Source organism: Melopsittacus undulatus, chromosome 8 (genome assembly GCF_012275295.1).
Source record: "Melopsittacus undulatus isolate bMelUnd1 chromosome 8, bMelUnd1.mat.Z, whole genome shotgun sequence".
NCBI lineage: Eukaryota > Metazoa > Chordata > Aves > Psittaciformes > Psittaculidae > Melopsittacus > Melopsittacus undulatus.
Window position 1 is genome coordinate 10,708,405 of NC_047534.1, and position 14,476 is coordinate 10,722,880.

At 41.1% G+C, this 14,476-nt stretch overlaps 1 protein-coding gene across 4 annotated transcripts in view; it reads left to right on the top strand.

Moving 5' to 3' along the window:
• The window catches only part of CREBBP (CREB binding protein), a 99,241-nt gene that overhangs the window by 41,376 nt on the left and 43,389 nt on the right, over positions 1 to 14,476 (top strand). For all 4 annotated transcript variants that reach the window (XM_031052057.2, XM_031052059.2, XM_005152485.3 and 1 more), the window contains 3 exons: positions 4,191 to 4,440; positions 6,646 to 6,759; positions 13,952 to 14,194. In XM_031052057.2, coding sequence (XP_030907917.1) covers positions 4,191 to 4,440; positions 6,646 to 6,759; positions 13,952 to 14,194 — 607 coding nt within the window. The remainder of the gene's footprint in view (positions 1 to 4,190; positions 4,441 to 6,645; positions 6,760 to 13,951; positions 14,195 to 14,476) is intronic.

A 14,476-nucleotide genomic window follows, 5' to 3' on the forward strand; every position in this document is an offset into this window, starting at 1 on the left:
ACTCACCAATGCCAGCTTCAGAGGTGAAAGTTATGTTCAAGTAAGTAAGTAAGTAAGTGAAAAGTGGAAGTTGGAAGATGAAAATACTCCTATTTACTCTCAACACAAAGGCTTTGCCTGTAGCCATGTCAGTGTCAATAGCTTTGAAATAAATCTTGGGCTCTGAATATATTCTTCATGTTAAGACTGTGCATCATGTTGGCTTTGTATGCAGGAGCTGAGCATCACCTTACCTCTTTCCGTGTTTGATGCCCTCCAGAGAGCACAGTCACCTTCTGATGTAGTGTCCAGTTCAGGAAGCCTTCCCCCCCACCCCTTCCCTACCCCATCTTAAGTCTTCTGCCCACCATACAAGACTCAGATTCCTACTCGTCTTACTCCTTGCATGAGGAAATGAAGCATTGAGGGGGTTATTGGACACAAATGCTTGTGCTTGTACTTCAGCTCATGTCAGCTTCCTTTGTGCGTGCATAAGCCTCCAACCTTTGGAGCCAAAGCAGACCTGTGGATTCCTTGTTTCAGAAGGATCCTTCCTGTTTGGATAGGACTAGGCTGTTCAGACCATGCCAGTTCACAGTAACTGGTGGAACCAGAGAAACTACCATCCATGTGGAGAGTGTCAGAGTGCATTGCAAGAAGTGTAAACTGGTTCTGTGTCCCTTTCACAGGGAAGCTCTAGTAATTAGTCTGGGTTCCTAAGTGGCTGCTCTGAGAAGCGCCTCCTTCCTTGATGTTACTGCAGTTTTGTGCAGAACAGTGCTTCCTTGGTTGTTCAGAGCTGGTTCAACACCTGATAGAGCATTTCTGTCAGTGGCACTGCAAGTACTTAATTCCAATAGAATTGTGGCTAATTAGAAGTGTGAATCAAGATTTACAGTTCATGCATATATCCAGTTTGTGCCCACTATCTTTTCTCTGAAAGGGATCCTCAAGATCACACTTCAAGCCTCTGATTAAGGGGGAATTGAAGAGGTTTGGGGATGTTTCACCTTTTGTGTGAGGGGAGGTGGGATGCAACCTTGCTCTCTGCAGATACTGAAAGAGTTGGGTTTTTTTTAAGTGTTAATTGATAGACTGGATGTGCCCATAATGTAAATGCTCATGTGGGTGACAAGTTAAAATCTCTTGTTACTAGTGAATAACATTGCTTTTCTAGTTCTCTGTGGCAGTGGGTTCTTAATCTTACTACAGTCCACTGTTGATTACACACCTGGCTTGAAGAACTAAAAGATGTTTTTAAAACGCAAGATTTGTCCTAATAACAGGGATTGCAGAAGGTGGTAATCTTCTGTCGGGGAGAAGGAATGAACATGGAGATAAAGATGAAGATGAGATATTTGTCTATCTGTGCTGCACAGAAGCACAGGAAGTTTTTGCCCTTTGAAACAGGGAGAGGGCAGAATTGTCTTCTTATATGAATACACAGTTTCCAGAATTTTAAATGGGATTACCTGTTTTGCATCATATAAGTATTGTGTTACTCTGTTTCTAGAAAAGTGGTTAATGAAGCTACCATCTTTGTCGGAAGAGGTTTTAGCAGACTTTGAACGTGTGGTGGGTGTTTTTTCTGTGTATGATGGAGCTCAGCGAGGTAGCAAAAGAAGCAGAACTCTCTCTTTACCTTGTGTGTCTGACCATTGAAGCATTTATTTTAATTGTGGGATCAGGAGTGTCTGAATTTCCCACTTCATCAAGAAAATCGTTAGTTGTTCAGGTGCAGCAGTATGAAGCCTCCCTGTTGTTCTGAAGTGGAAAGATTTCTGTAGTTGACAGAAGATTAGGCATGTTTGGCGTGACTGCAGTGTACTTGCGTATCTCCAGTTTTGAACAGGTCCTGCAGACCGCTCACTGTTCTTAAGACAAACTAGCAGAGAAGAGATCAACTTTCTCCAGCAGTGAACAGCCCCAAAAGTAAGATAGGTGGTGGAAAGATCATTCATTGTATTTGTAGGTTTAGGAATTTACATGGTTGAAATAGTGACCAACATAACTCTACAGAGCTCAGGCAATATTCTGAGTTCCTTTTTTGTGCCTACCTGCAGACACTCTCATCTGAACCAAAGCTGCTAGTTTTTCTAACTACTGATACTCCACGATTCTGCTTTTTTCTTACTCTGTCTTCAAGAAATTCCTTTGGGTCAGGGCATCTGTGCTGATACAGCTGTAGTCATGTCTGTTAGCTGGGAGGGTAGTAACAAAATGAAAACTTGGGAAACAGTTCTTTGACTGAGATGAAAGCATCGCTTCCAACAAGCTTTTCTTTGGCATGCTCTCAGTACGTTTTTGCAGATTGGCTGAACTAATTGTTTCCTATTTGTGACCCAAGAATTGTTTTAGGAAAATCTGTCTACTCTAGTGGATTTGTTCACAGAAGAAATGAAAGAATTCATTTCAGTTTCATTCCCTGGGAGCATATGTGGATGGGTTTCCTTCACCCTGCTCTGTTTTGTAGACTGAAATTTTCTGGGGAGTCTTTCTTAAATGTCAAAAATAGAGTGGGCTACAAATAGTGTTTTCTGTCACTTTAGAAGGATTTTCCTTAAATATAGTAAGCAGGCTTTGGTCAGTAGTGCTTTAGATAGCACTGAGCTATTTCCTCTGTTACCTTCCCAGTATAATCCTATTCTTCTTATATTCTATTTATAAATGTTTTTAATGGCTGATTTTCTGTAGGTAGCTTGGAAGTTGGTGAGCTTTTCTTGTGGTAACCTGTTTTTACAGTGCATAATCAAAGCGATTCTTGGGACATTTTGATGTTTACCCATGAGATTAATTCAGGCTGCAAATCACAGGGACTTATGCACTTTTGCAGTCTCTGGAGTCATTGCAGGTTTTGAATGTGTTTAATTTTGAAAATCGGGTTTCTACATTTGTTGTCCTTCAGAGGTCCAAGAAGGCAATAGAAAAGCTCTTTGCAAAAATCTTTGCTAAAGAAATTACATGTTAAGGGGGCAATTTCTCTTCTGCAGTGATATAAGCTATGTATTAGACTGAAGGTCTCTGGGGGTATGTGAGCTCTGTCAGTTAGGGCTTGAGCACTGGTACAGAAGTGTGTCCATGAAGAATGAATGCTGGAAACAGAACAGTAGATTTTACAAGCTTATACAATCCAGTGTCACCCTGTAGTTAACTCTAGCTCACTTCAGCAGACACAATGCAATCTAGATTTAGGTGGCGAGAAAACTGTATACATCTTACATCTTGGAGATTTTGTCTGTGAAAGGAACATCAGCACTTAGTTGTGAGAAGAAAAGCTAATTTAGGCTTGGAAAATCAGTTCTGCCTTTCACTGTAGCATGTAGAGACAGTCATGCAATTTTGCCTGCCTTCTCCCATTGGACTCCTCCTTCAGTTGAGGGCAAGAAACTAGGATTGAAGCATGTAATACCTATAATATGAAAATATACTAACCAGACATGACTTTCATCGGCAAGTGTGGCAAAGGCTCATTCCTGTTGGAATTATGATCAGTTTAATGAACTAAAGATTTTGGATGGCTTTTTACTTAAACTATTACAGAATCATTGAATCAGCTTGGTTGGAAGAGACTTTTAAGATCATCAAGTCCAGCCTTAACCCCAGGACTGTGAAGTCCACCACTAAATCATGTCATTAAAGGCCTTGTCTACACAGTTTTTGAACACTTCAAGGGATGGTGTTTTTTTTACTGCCCCAGCCTGTTCCAATGCCTGCCTACCTTTTCAGGGAAGACTAAACCCCCTGCACAGCTTGAGGTGCTTTCTTCTTGTCCTATTGCTTGTTACGTGGGAGAAAAGAGCAATCCCCACCTCCCTACAGCCTCCTGTCAGGTAGTTGTAGAGAGCCATAAAGTCCCCCCTGAGCCATCTTTTCTTTAGACTTACCAACCGCGATTCCCTCACCTGCTCCTCATCAGACTTGTGCTCTAGACCCTTTACCAGCTTCAGTGCCCTTTTCTGAACCCACTCCAGCAACTCAGTAGCCCTCTTGTAGTGAATATCTTGACTGAGAAACTTCTCAATATATTTTTACTGTGCCAGGGTTACAATAGAAATGTTTGAGTGTGCTACAGAGACTAGCATAATATTCCTTGTAGTCAGGCATAGTAGAATGTTTGGCAAATAGTTTTGTGGTACTCAAATTATTATTATATGACAGTAAGATCAGAATTGAGACTTGGAAACGTGATGCTGAACTATGTGTTTTTTCAGTCACAGATGCAAACCCAAGTACAACAAGTGGGCATCGTACCGACGCAGGCAATGGCAACTGGACCAACAGCAGATCCGGAGAAGCGCAAACTGATCCAGCAACAGTTGGTTTTGCTACTTCATGCTCACAAATGTCAGCGGCGTGAGCAAGCCAACGGGGAGGTGCGGGCATGTGCTCTCCCGCACTGTCGAACCATGAAAAATGTCCTCAACCACATGACACACTGTCAAGCTGGGAAGGCCTGTCAAGGTAATAGATGCTGCTGAGGCTAGTCTTGTAAATGAGCTGTGTAAGGTTTCTTGCCTGTTTGTCAGCAGTGTTTCCTGTCTTGTTAAGAAGATGCCTATACCAGGCACGAATGAGTGCCAGAACTGGTTCTTTAATTAAACAACTGCTCCCTTTTTCATTACCTTCGCCTGGTTTCCATTTCTGATCTCTCCGTAGCTGTCAGTTTAGAAAACAGAATGCAGTGTTTGCCCTTTAGAAGTAGGATAGTACCAGTGTAGCTTTGCAAGAGACTTTTACATCTCCTCTGTATGAAGAAGGTGTAACAGCCACCATGTTTGTGTCTTAGATTTTAGTGCTAGTTTCCCTCATTTTTTTGGCACATACCAAAAAATTCTGGTTACATTTAGCTGTGATTGCTTGTAAAGGAGAAATAATAGGGTTGCTCTAAAAGATTAGATGAATTAATTTAAAACCAGTTAACCAGGGAGTGAGATGAGTTAATTTATAGCCCCAGAAGGAGTCAGGACAAAGGAGGAGTTTGCTTTGGTAGATGAGGATTGGGTTAGGGATCAGCTATGCAATCTGGACATCTATAAATCGATGGGTCCGGATGGAATACACCCACGGGTGCTGAGGGAGATGGCGGAGGTCATTGCTAGGCCACTCTCCATCATCTTTGGTAAGTCTTGGGAAACGGGAGAGATGCCTGAGGATTGGAGGATGGCAAATGTCACACCAGTCTATAAGAAGGGCAAGAAGGAAGACCCAGGTAATTATAGACCAGTCAGCCTTACCTCCATCACTGGAAAGGTGATGGAACAACTTATTCTTGACACCGTCTCTAGACATATCAAGGATGAGGGAGTCATTAAGAACAGCCAACATGGGTTTACCAGGGGGAATTCATGTTTGACCAACCTTACAGCCTTCTATGAGGAAGTAACTAGGTGGAGGGATGATGGTAGAGTGGTAGATGTGGTTTTTCTTGATTTCAGTAAGGCATTTGATACTGTCTCCCACAGCACCCTCATAGATAAGCTAAGGAAGTGTGGACTTCATGATCAGGTAGTGAGGTGGATCAAGAACTGGTTGAAAGGAAGAAGGCAGAGAGTTGTGGTCAATGGGGCAGAATCTAGCTAGAGGTCTGTGACTAGTGGAGTCCCTCAGGGGTCAGTGCTGGGATCAGTGCCGGGACCAGTGCCGTTCAGTATTTTCATCAATGACCTGGATGAGGGAACTGAGTGTACCCTCAGCAAGTTCGCTGATGACACTAAATTGGGAGGAGTGGCTGACACACCAGAAGGCTCTGTTGCCATTCAGCGGGACCTGGACAGGCTGGAGAGTTGGGCGGGGAGAAACTTGATGAAATTCAACAAGGGCAAGTGTAGAGTCTTGCATCTGGGGAAGAACAACCCCATGTACCAGTACAGGTTGGGGGTTGACCTGCTGGAAAGTAGTGAAGGGGAAAGGGACCTGGGGGTCCAGGTGGATAGGAGGATGACCACGAGCCAGCAATGTGCCCTTGTGGCCAAGAAGGCAAATGGCATCCTAGAGTGCATTAGGAAGGGTGTGGTTAGTAGGGCAAGAGAGGTTCTCCTCCCCCTCTACTCTGCCTTGGTGAGGCCGCATCTGGAATATTGTGTCCAGTTCTGGGCCCCTCAGTTCAAGAAGGACAGAGAATTGCTTGAAAGAATCCAGCACAGAGCCACAAAGATGATTAAGGGAGTGGAACACCTCCCTTATGAGGATAGGCCGAGGGAGCTGGGTCTCTTTAGCTTGGAGAAGAGGAGACTGAGGGGTGACCTCATCAATATTTACAAATATGTAAAGGGTGGGTGTCAGGATGATGGAGCTAGGCTTTTTTCAGTGATATCCAGTGATAGGACAAGGGGTAATGGGTGTAAACTGGAGCATAGGAGGTTCCACGTTAACATCAGGAAGAACTTCTTTACTGTAGGAGTGACAGAGCACTGGAACAGGTTGCCCAGGGGGGTTTTGGAGTCTCCTACGTTGGAGATATTCAAGGCCTGCCTGGACAAGTTCCTGTGTGATGTACTCTAGGTTACCCTGCTCTTGCAGGGGGGTTGGACTAGATGATCTTTCGAGGTCCCTTCCAACCCTTGGGATTCTGTGATATAAAACCAGTTAACCAAGGAGTGAGATGAATTAATTCAAAACCATTTAACCAGAGAGTGTCCTTAATTCTATTGCTTTTCCTTGTTACAGTTGCTCATTGTGCATCTTCGAGACAAATCATCTCCCACTGGAAGAATTGTACTCGGCATGACTGTCCTGTGTGCCTGCCTTTGAAAAATGCCAGTGACAAAAGAAATCAACAACGTAAGTAGCTGTATTACTGCTCTCACAGAGGAATGATGTTGTTAAAGTTGATCAAACTTGCAGTGTAGGAATAAACTTTGAAAGTGTCCCAACAAACTTCATTCTGTTTAATAATCTTGTATGAGGTCAGATATGCTAGTGAATTCCCCTTTCTGATCAATGAACCTAATTTATTACTGAAATACACAATAATTGAAAAGGGAGAGTATCAGATAAGCACACATCATTTTTTTAAGGAGTGTGGTGACTTCTAGTTGGTGTTTCATTGTGAGGCAGATCAGTAGATTCCTGTTACAGTGCAGTTTTGGATGCAGGTAGGGTTTTGCGGAAAATAGAAGCTACTTCATTATTTTTCTTTCAGCTAGAAACAACATAAGTCAACATGCTAGTGATTAAGAATGATAAAAAATGGACAAAAATATTCTTGTGCACAGAAATATCTGGTCTGGCTGTCTTAATCGTTAGGTATATTTAATGCTGGCTGAAGTTCTGCAAATCACAGTGGTTTTGCCCATGCCTGTTTTTTGGCAATAATGTAGCTGTCACTGATGCATATGTGCAGTCATTTTCCAGTTCATTTCTTCCCTCTTGCTCTGAAACAGAAAATACTGAACTGCTGTTGGTAGATTTGCTTCTCATCAGAGCCTTTGAAAAGATGCCGAGGTAGAATGTTTGACAGTATAGATGTAGCAGTTCTAGAAGTCTAAGTGATGTTATGCCTAAGTATATTTAGATAAGATTTAAGAAGTGGAAAACAGCTGGAGGACTTTGTGAAACTTGTACATTGGAATCGTGTTGGAAGCATTCTGTTAATTTCCATTAGTCAGAGACTGCAGTGAGGAACACTAGTAACCCTTGGAAGAACTCGTGGGTTAGGTGAAATAAAGGCAGGGGAAAAAGAGTAGCTGGTAAGACTGTCGTAAGTGTCCATTGAACATGCTCTCATGGTTTCAGAAGCGGGTTTTTCCCCTCCAAAACTGAGAAAAAAACCCCAAACTATAAATACAGAGCTGCTTGGAATTAAGAATTTTGGTGTTTTTTTGCCAAACAAACATTTTGGTAAACAAGATATGTTTTGTATGTTGAAAGCAGTCATTTGTTGCAAGTGGTTAGTTATGTTTGGCCTCCAAAGAATGTGTTGAAAGCTTTGCTTTTTAATATGACATGGTCCATTTGTGCATAACATCCTTATTACACAGTTGTTATCAAAGTGTTAACAACATCTAGCACGACATAATTTTTTTTTCAATAGAAGCTGCTGCAGAAAAGTAGTTTGTGCAGTATTTATTTTGCCATTAATACAGCTTATCAAAAGAGAAGGCACTTGAGCAAAACTTGAAAATAATTTTGTTACAGGATCAAATAGGATGTTGTTTGGATGCAACATAATTATAATGGCTAAGTGTAGAGTTTGTAGAGTGCAGAGTGGCTCTCTTGTTGCATACGGGGTTATAAATGTGGAATCTCCTTCCATTCAATTAATTAAGGATCCAATGGTAGTAAACAGGAAAATTTGCAGTTTGGTATGATGAGGTGCAAGGTTCCTTGGCTCAGAGACATAATCCAGAGCATACACATAACATTTTGTGGTTGGTTTGAAGGTAAAAGATGAACACTAAAAATACTTGTTTAGATTATAAAATATGTCCCTTTTTAGGCATTCAAAAATATCTTACATTAATATATGCACTTGGAAACACTGCCTGATGAGGTGACAACTAACCTAAGCCAGAATAGTTTAAGACTTGAGGAAAATGTTGGCTCTCCTAAGAATAAGTAATTATAGCATCTACTAAGCTGGGTGGGGAGGAAGGGGTCTGTATATGGCAGAATATGATCAGAACATTTGTAAAGGGAAAAAAAATCCTGAGAAGTATAGCAAACCTCATTACTTTTGTCAGGCTGTCTTCCTTACAGCTTGAATAACCTGCCTGATGGTCATGAAAGACTGAGTCCTAAAATCTTCCTGCCTGTGTTCATGCTTGTTTTACCACTGCTGTTTTTGAGTCCTGTTATACTTGGGCTGGGCTTTCAAGCAGCTCCTTCAAAGTGTGCTGATCCTTCAGAAAGTTTTGCAGTTCAGCACTTCTGAGGCATTGCAGTTTGGTGCTTGCTTCTGCCTTTCCCACATGTGCTGGTTCCTGTGCTGTATGTAGCTATCTGTTCCTCCTCCTTGGGGGATTCGCATGCTGCACAAAGTCCTGGGGTTTAGGTTATTACCATGGAGCTGTTTCTTTATGGGTATCATACTCCTTGTTTTGGTGTTTAGATACTTCACAAGGAACATCTGTGCCAGGTTTCATTTTTATAGCTTTTGTTTTTATATAAGTAATCTTGAACTGTCTTTTATTGTAATTGCTGATATTAACATGACTTGTTAATAGGACATGTCAGGACAAGTTTGAAATTATTTCTGTTCCACATGGTTCTTACTGTGTATGCCATGTATACCTCTGTGGAGGGAGTAGGAGGAAAGTGCAAACCAAATATGATTTTGCACATGCTAAAGCATGATAAACAGTGACTCCTGTGTTTTGAAGTAATGATGTAGAATTTGGTTGTGATGTTTTGGGGTGTGGGAGGGTTGCTTTTGTTAGGAAGTACTTCTTGCACCCTGCTGAGCCTACCATAATTTGATTTATAAACTCTTGAAAACAGCTGTTGGTATGTTTCCTAGTTTTATGGCTCTATTGTAACAGTTATTTTTCTGACGATTCATCTTGTGTTGCACATGCTTGAGCTTCTTAATTCTTCTGTTCCTGACTTGAGCAGGTATATATTGTGCAACCAGACAGCTACTGAATGTACTTCCCCTTGCAGCCCTACTGGTGGTAATGGGTGTGTTGTGCTCACCATTTGTTAGGACCTGGCCCATTCTCATGCATGTGCTTCATTCCAGGATCAGGGGACACTAGAAAGTCTTTGGGAACCCTGCTTGGTTGAGTGAGACTGGAAGGTGGAATTGTGAACATGGAGTTAGCAGTTAGTCTCCCCTGTATTTTACCTTGTAGGTGAATTCTAAATAAGATACATTGAGGAAAAAGCTGGATTGAAAAAGAGTAAATTTCAGATGACTAACCTTCATCTAAAAATGTGATTTTAAAGATGGGGCCAGAAATTCTGGAGCGTGTGGATTTGGGGATGGAGGGTGGGATTCTGAAGAAGGAAATGAAGCTAGGGACTGGGAACTAGCTGGCTGAGGGAGTAAGTTATTGAGTATGAGCAGAAAATGAACGAAGACCCGAATGTAGAACATTTGGAAACTAACCCTTGTAGGGAAGAGCAGAGTGTATTGGTGCATGGATAGATGTGTTCAGAAAGATAGGTGGCTACTTTTTCACTAGAGCCTGTTTGCTGCAAAAACTGGAAATGAAATCCAGTTTGTTCAAATCTTACTGTCAGTGACTGTAAAATCTACAAACAAAATGTCTCTTGTTTTTTCAAGTGCTCTAAATCGTGCATAATGGTGACCTGCCAGCTATCAGTTACTCCACTGTGTCACGTGGTTAGCCCACAGATTAAGAAGTTCCATTTGTTGACTAATACGATGCTATACCTTGAAGGCTTTTAGTTTAATGCTTAATATAAATAAAAATTTAAATGGCATTGGGGGTGAAGTTTAATACCAACACTTCCTACTTTAAGCTGCTCATAAAATATTTAGTTACCCCATGATTTGATTCATGATACAGCCTTCAATTAGATGGTGGTGGGGTACACTTAACCTTCTGTACACCTGTGTAATTCAGGGTGCAGGACAGGCTTGTGCTGAGGTGAGTCAAGGTCACCAGCAGAGTTTTTGCTCCAGCCACTCAGAGCTAGAATGGATATAATGAGCAGAGCGAGGACCTGCAGGACAGAGCATTTGAACCCTGCTGGACAAGTCTCAATTACAGAATTGGGAAGTAAAATGAAAAATGTAAATCAGACTTTTCAAAAATGGATTAACTTGTTGCTTTCACTGGGGTGGTCAGGTCAGGGAAGTGCTGGGCATACGTACTTAAAATAGCAGTAGGAATCTGTGTTTAAATTGTAATCGGGTGGAGGGGTCCCCCTCGATAAAATATGAGTTTAATTAAGGCAGCATTATCTACTTTGCGCACTGAAACAGGAATCCGGTAGATGAGATTTTGATAATCTAGGTTACATCCTAATGCATGTGCCTGAGAGGGCCTAATCTAATCAGGGCTGTTCAGGAAGTTCTGGTGCTGCTTAACTTCTGCTTGTTTGAACTGTCACTCGTAAGGTACATAAACCCATGTGACTTTGTAAAGTGGGACATGCAGAGCTTGGTTGTCTTTAAAGCAATTAGAATGTGAATAGTCCTGTACAGAGCTGTCTTTGCACTTTTGGCTTCTGTCACAAGCTTGTCAATGTTTGAAGCATCAGTTAATATAAATCACTGTAGACTTTGCTTCATGTAGTGGTGGCCTAATGTGGTAACTTCTGTTTGTTTCAGTGCTGTTTATTTTAATTGACTTGACTTCCCATGGTATATCTGCCACAGAAAGGACTGCATTTGCACTTGATCTGTCCAGTATAGAAATATAATACTCTCTTCCTCTATCTTCTTGTTTGGCAGGTTGAGGTAATGTCATGCATTCATATAAAACTAGTGAACAAGCAGATAATAGAAACCACGTTTAGAATCAGATCCCTGATGTTATGGAAATACCCAATGCAGTGTGCTATATTAATTGAATTACGAAGTATAGAAAAGCTGAGACGAAATAGTCAGGAGCACTTAATTCCACATTTTAAGTGTACTACTGGCTGTGAGAATGTAGTTTGTCCCTAATAATAATGCTCCAGTTGGAAGTGTTGAAGCAACATTTGGCTGTTTATCAGTTTTGTCTGCTTGAATATGTACGTGCACATATGTGGAACTTCTTGGAGATGATTTGTGTTTTCAAACTGCAGGTTAAAATAGTGCTCTTCATACCTGTGTCCCCTGGGGGTAACATTGTCACTTTTAAAGTATCATTGAGTAATTGTCAACTCTGCTGACTACCCAAACTGAGTTCAGTAGTCTTTTGTCTGGGGCAGACTGACCTTGCTTAAGTGAACTTTGCTAGAGTTGGCTGGATGGTGGTTCCTGAAGCTACTCTAACACAGGGGCTGAACTTGTGCTTCATAGTGATAGGTACCACTGCCGAAGCTCAGCCCAAAGCTGCGGGCAAGAGGTGGTTGACTTCACCAGGGTATTCCTTAGCTTCACTGTGAGGTTCAAGCCAAGCTTGCAGTCCTCTGGAGATCAGTGTCTGCTGTTTTTCCCTAGAGGAGTATGAGGAATGGTGAAATTCTTGGCTGTCCTTGGTGGGATGGCTGGAAGCCTTTTTTCATGTTCCCAGCCTTTGACATCACCTGTGGTCATTCTGCCACCTCCAGAGATGTCCTGATTTACAGACAGTGCTGAGAGCTTGTGGGGGTGTTGTATTGTAACTTTTCTGGAGAAATGTCATCTTCTAACAAGCTGGAATTTTTATTAGCTCCTGAATCGATCCTTTGCTGTCAGAACAGCTTCTGAAGCCTTTTGAATTCCAGGGTGCCACAAGTTTTGTGCTGTTTAACCATCACAGATATTTCCTTTTTCTTGGCTTCTGCTGGTGTAAAGACATCTTTCTTGTAGAGATTCCAGATGCTATGTGCAAGTCCAACAAGAGATTCATACTGTAGATCTTTAATATGTTGGGTTTGGTGTGCTTGTGTTTGTTTGTTTGTTTTAATGAAACCTGATAGGATTTCAGTCAGCTTCTTTGTTTTTAAACTTGCTTGGAAATGATCAGTGAGTTCAGAAGTTACTGTGAATGTGTCCATAAAGTGTAAGCATAAGTAAGCTTAATTTCCATGGTAAACCCAGTGTTGAAAAGACCATGGATTGTCCTTGGGGGAATGAAGGATATTTTCTGGGTAGCTGCCTATTTTGGAGAAGGGGATCTTTGACTGTGTTTATTTGTAGTTCTTTGGCAAATAAGATCAAATTGAGAGGGAAAAGTCTGGACTCTGTAATGTGTGTGTTTTCTCTTGGATGGAAGCGGAAAGCATGTGTTTCTTTTTCAGTGATTCTCCATGTCCCCTAGTGGGTAAGGATTGAAGAAAGCTTAGATAATGCTGTTAATGTCTCAGAAGGCTTGTTTTCCTGATTTTGTTTTTTTTCTAGACGTGCCTCTCCTAATACTTCAATAAAAGTTATTGTTGTCTATATTAAAAGCAATTATCATTGCTGTGTTTAGCTCACAAATTTGTAATACACATTTCATATTTAATTACTAGAGGGGAAAAATATGAAGTATGTATTACTTCATATGTCATTCACAGTGGAACGTGTTATTACTTAGAATGGCAGTTAAAATGAGGGCCAGAAAGTAGATTTTTATTCACTTCTGGGTTTAGTAAAAACTACTTTTCCCTGTTGTTTACATTTGCTGTCTACAATGGAAATGACTTTTCCATATGTCTGTGCGGCGAGAGAGGTTGGTTTGTTATGGTGGTCATACAGGTTTATGAGTACCTAAATATTATCTAAATTGTTTAGCAAAACCAGTAGCAGTCTCATCCTCTTTCTGACTCTTCAAATTATTTTAGATTTTGTCAGTACAATCTGAAACCCATCTGGGCTTTTCATATCTCTGAATAACTTGGGGTTTAGGGTAATTTGGCCTTCAGAGGATTCATCTGTGACTACTCAGAATGAAAATTTCTACCAACAGACCTTCAGTATTACCTTTGTGTCCTAGGACAGTATTTCTGGTGAACTCAGGATCTCTATTCTGGAGCCAAATATTTTGACCTAAAATGGGATTGATGGGAAAGAGGGAAGTAGAGGAATTAATTTTTTTTTTTTTTTACACCCCCCCACCCTCCCTTAGTCTACTGTCCCAAGCATGAAATTCTATTTAGCCTTATATTGGAGCCTATACTTTATGTATATTATGTTAATTGTGGGCCTGTCTGCCCAAAATTTACAGCACTTCTCTTTAGACTGCATGTATTAATTGCTAGGGTGGTTTCTGTCCTGTAGAATCAATGGCTGAGTTTTCCCACTTGGCATCTCTGGTGTTATTCTGTCCTTTGGCAGAAAATGTATATGATACAACTATATGCATGTTCTGTTGTTTCTTGGCATGATTCGTTAAATTGTTTGTCCTCATTGATTTTCCATTTTCTCTTACCTTTTTTTTTTTTTTGATAGCCCTTTTAGGGTCTCCAGCTGGTGGAATCCAAAATTCCATTGGTTCTGTTGGCACAGGCCAGCAGAATACTCCATCACTAAGTAATCCTAATCCAATTGACCCGAGCTCCATGCAACGAGCCTATGCTGCTCTTGGACTGCCATATGGCAACCAGCCTCAAACACAGTTGCAGCCCCAGGTACAAGGCCAACAGCCGGCACAGCCTCAGGCTCACCAGCAAATGAGGACCATTAATGCATTGGGTAGGTGGAAAAAATACCAGGAAACTAAGGTGTTAAAATAAACAGAGCTGTTCAATTTTTAGCATAGTCTGTTTCACTTGATTACTGTACTATTTATAAGCACTACCATTTATTTACATTTGAATTTTAGAAAACTTCTGCCAAGTAGGAGTAGTTTTAGTTTCTTTTAAAATACAGTCCATAGTGTGGTATTGTCTGAGGTGATAAGGCAGAATTGCAGGACTCTGGTTTAACAAGTATTTCACCTATTTAGCAGGCAGTTCTGTCTCAGAAGCTAATTTC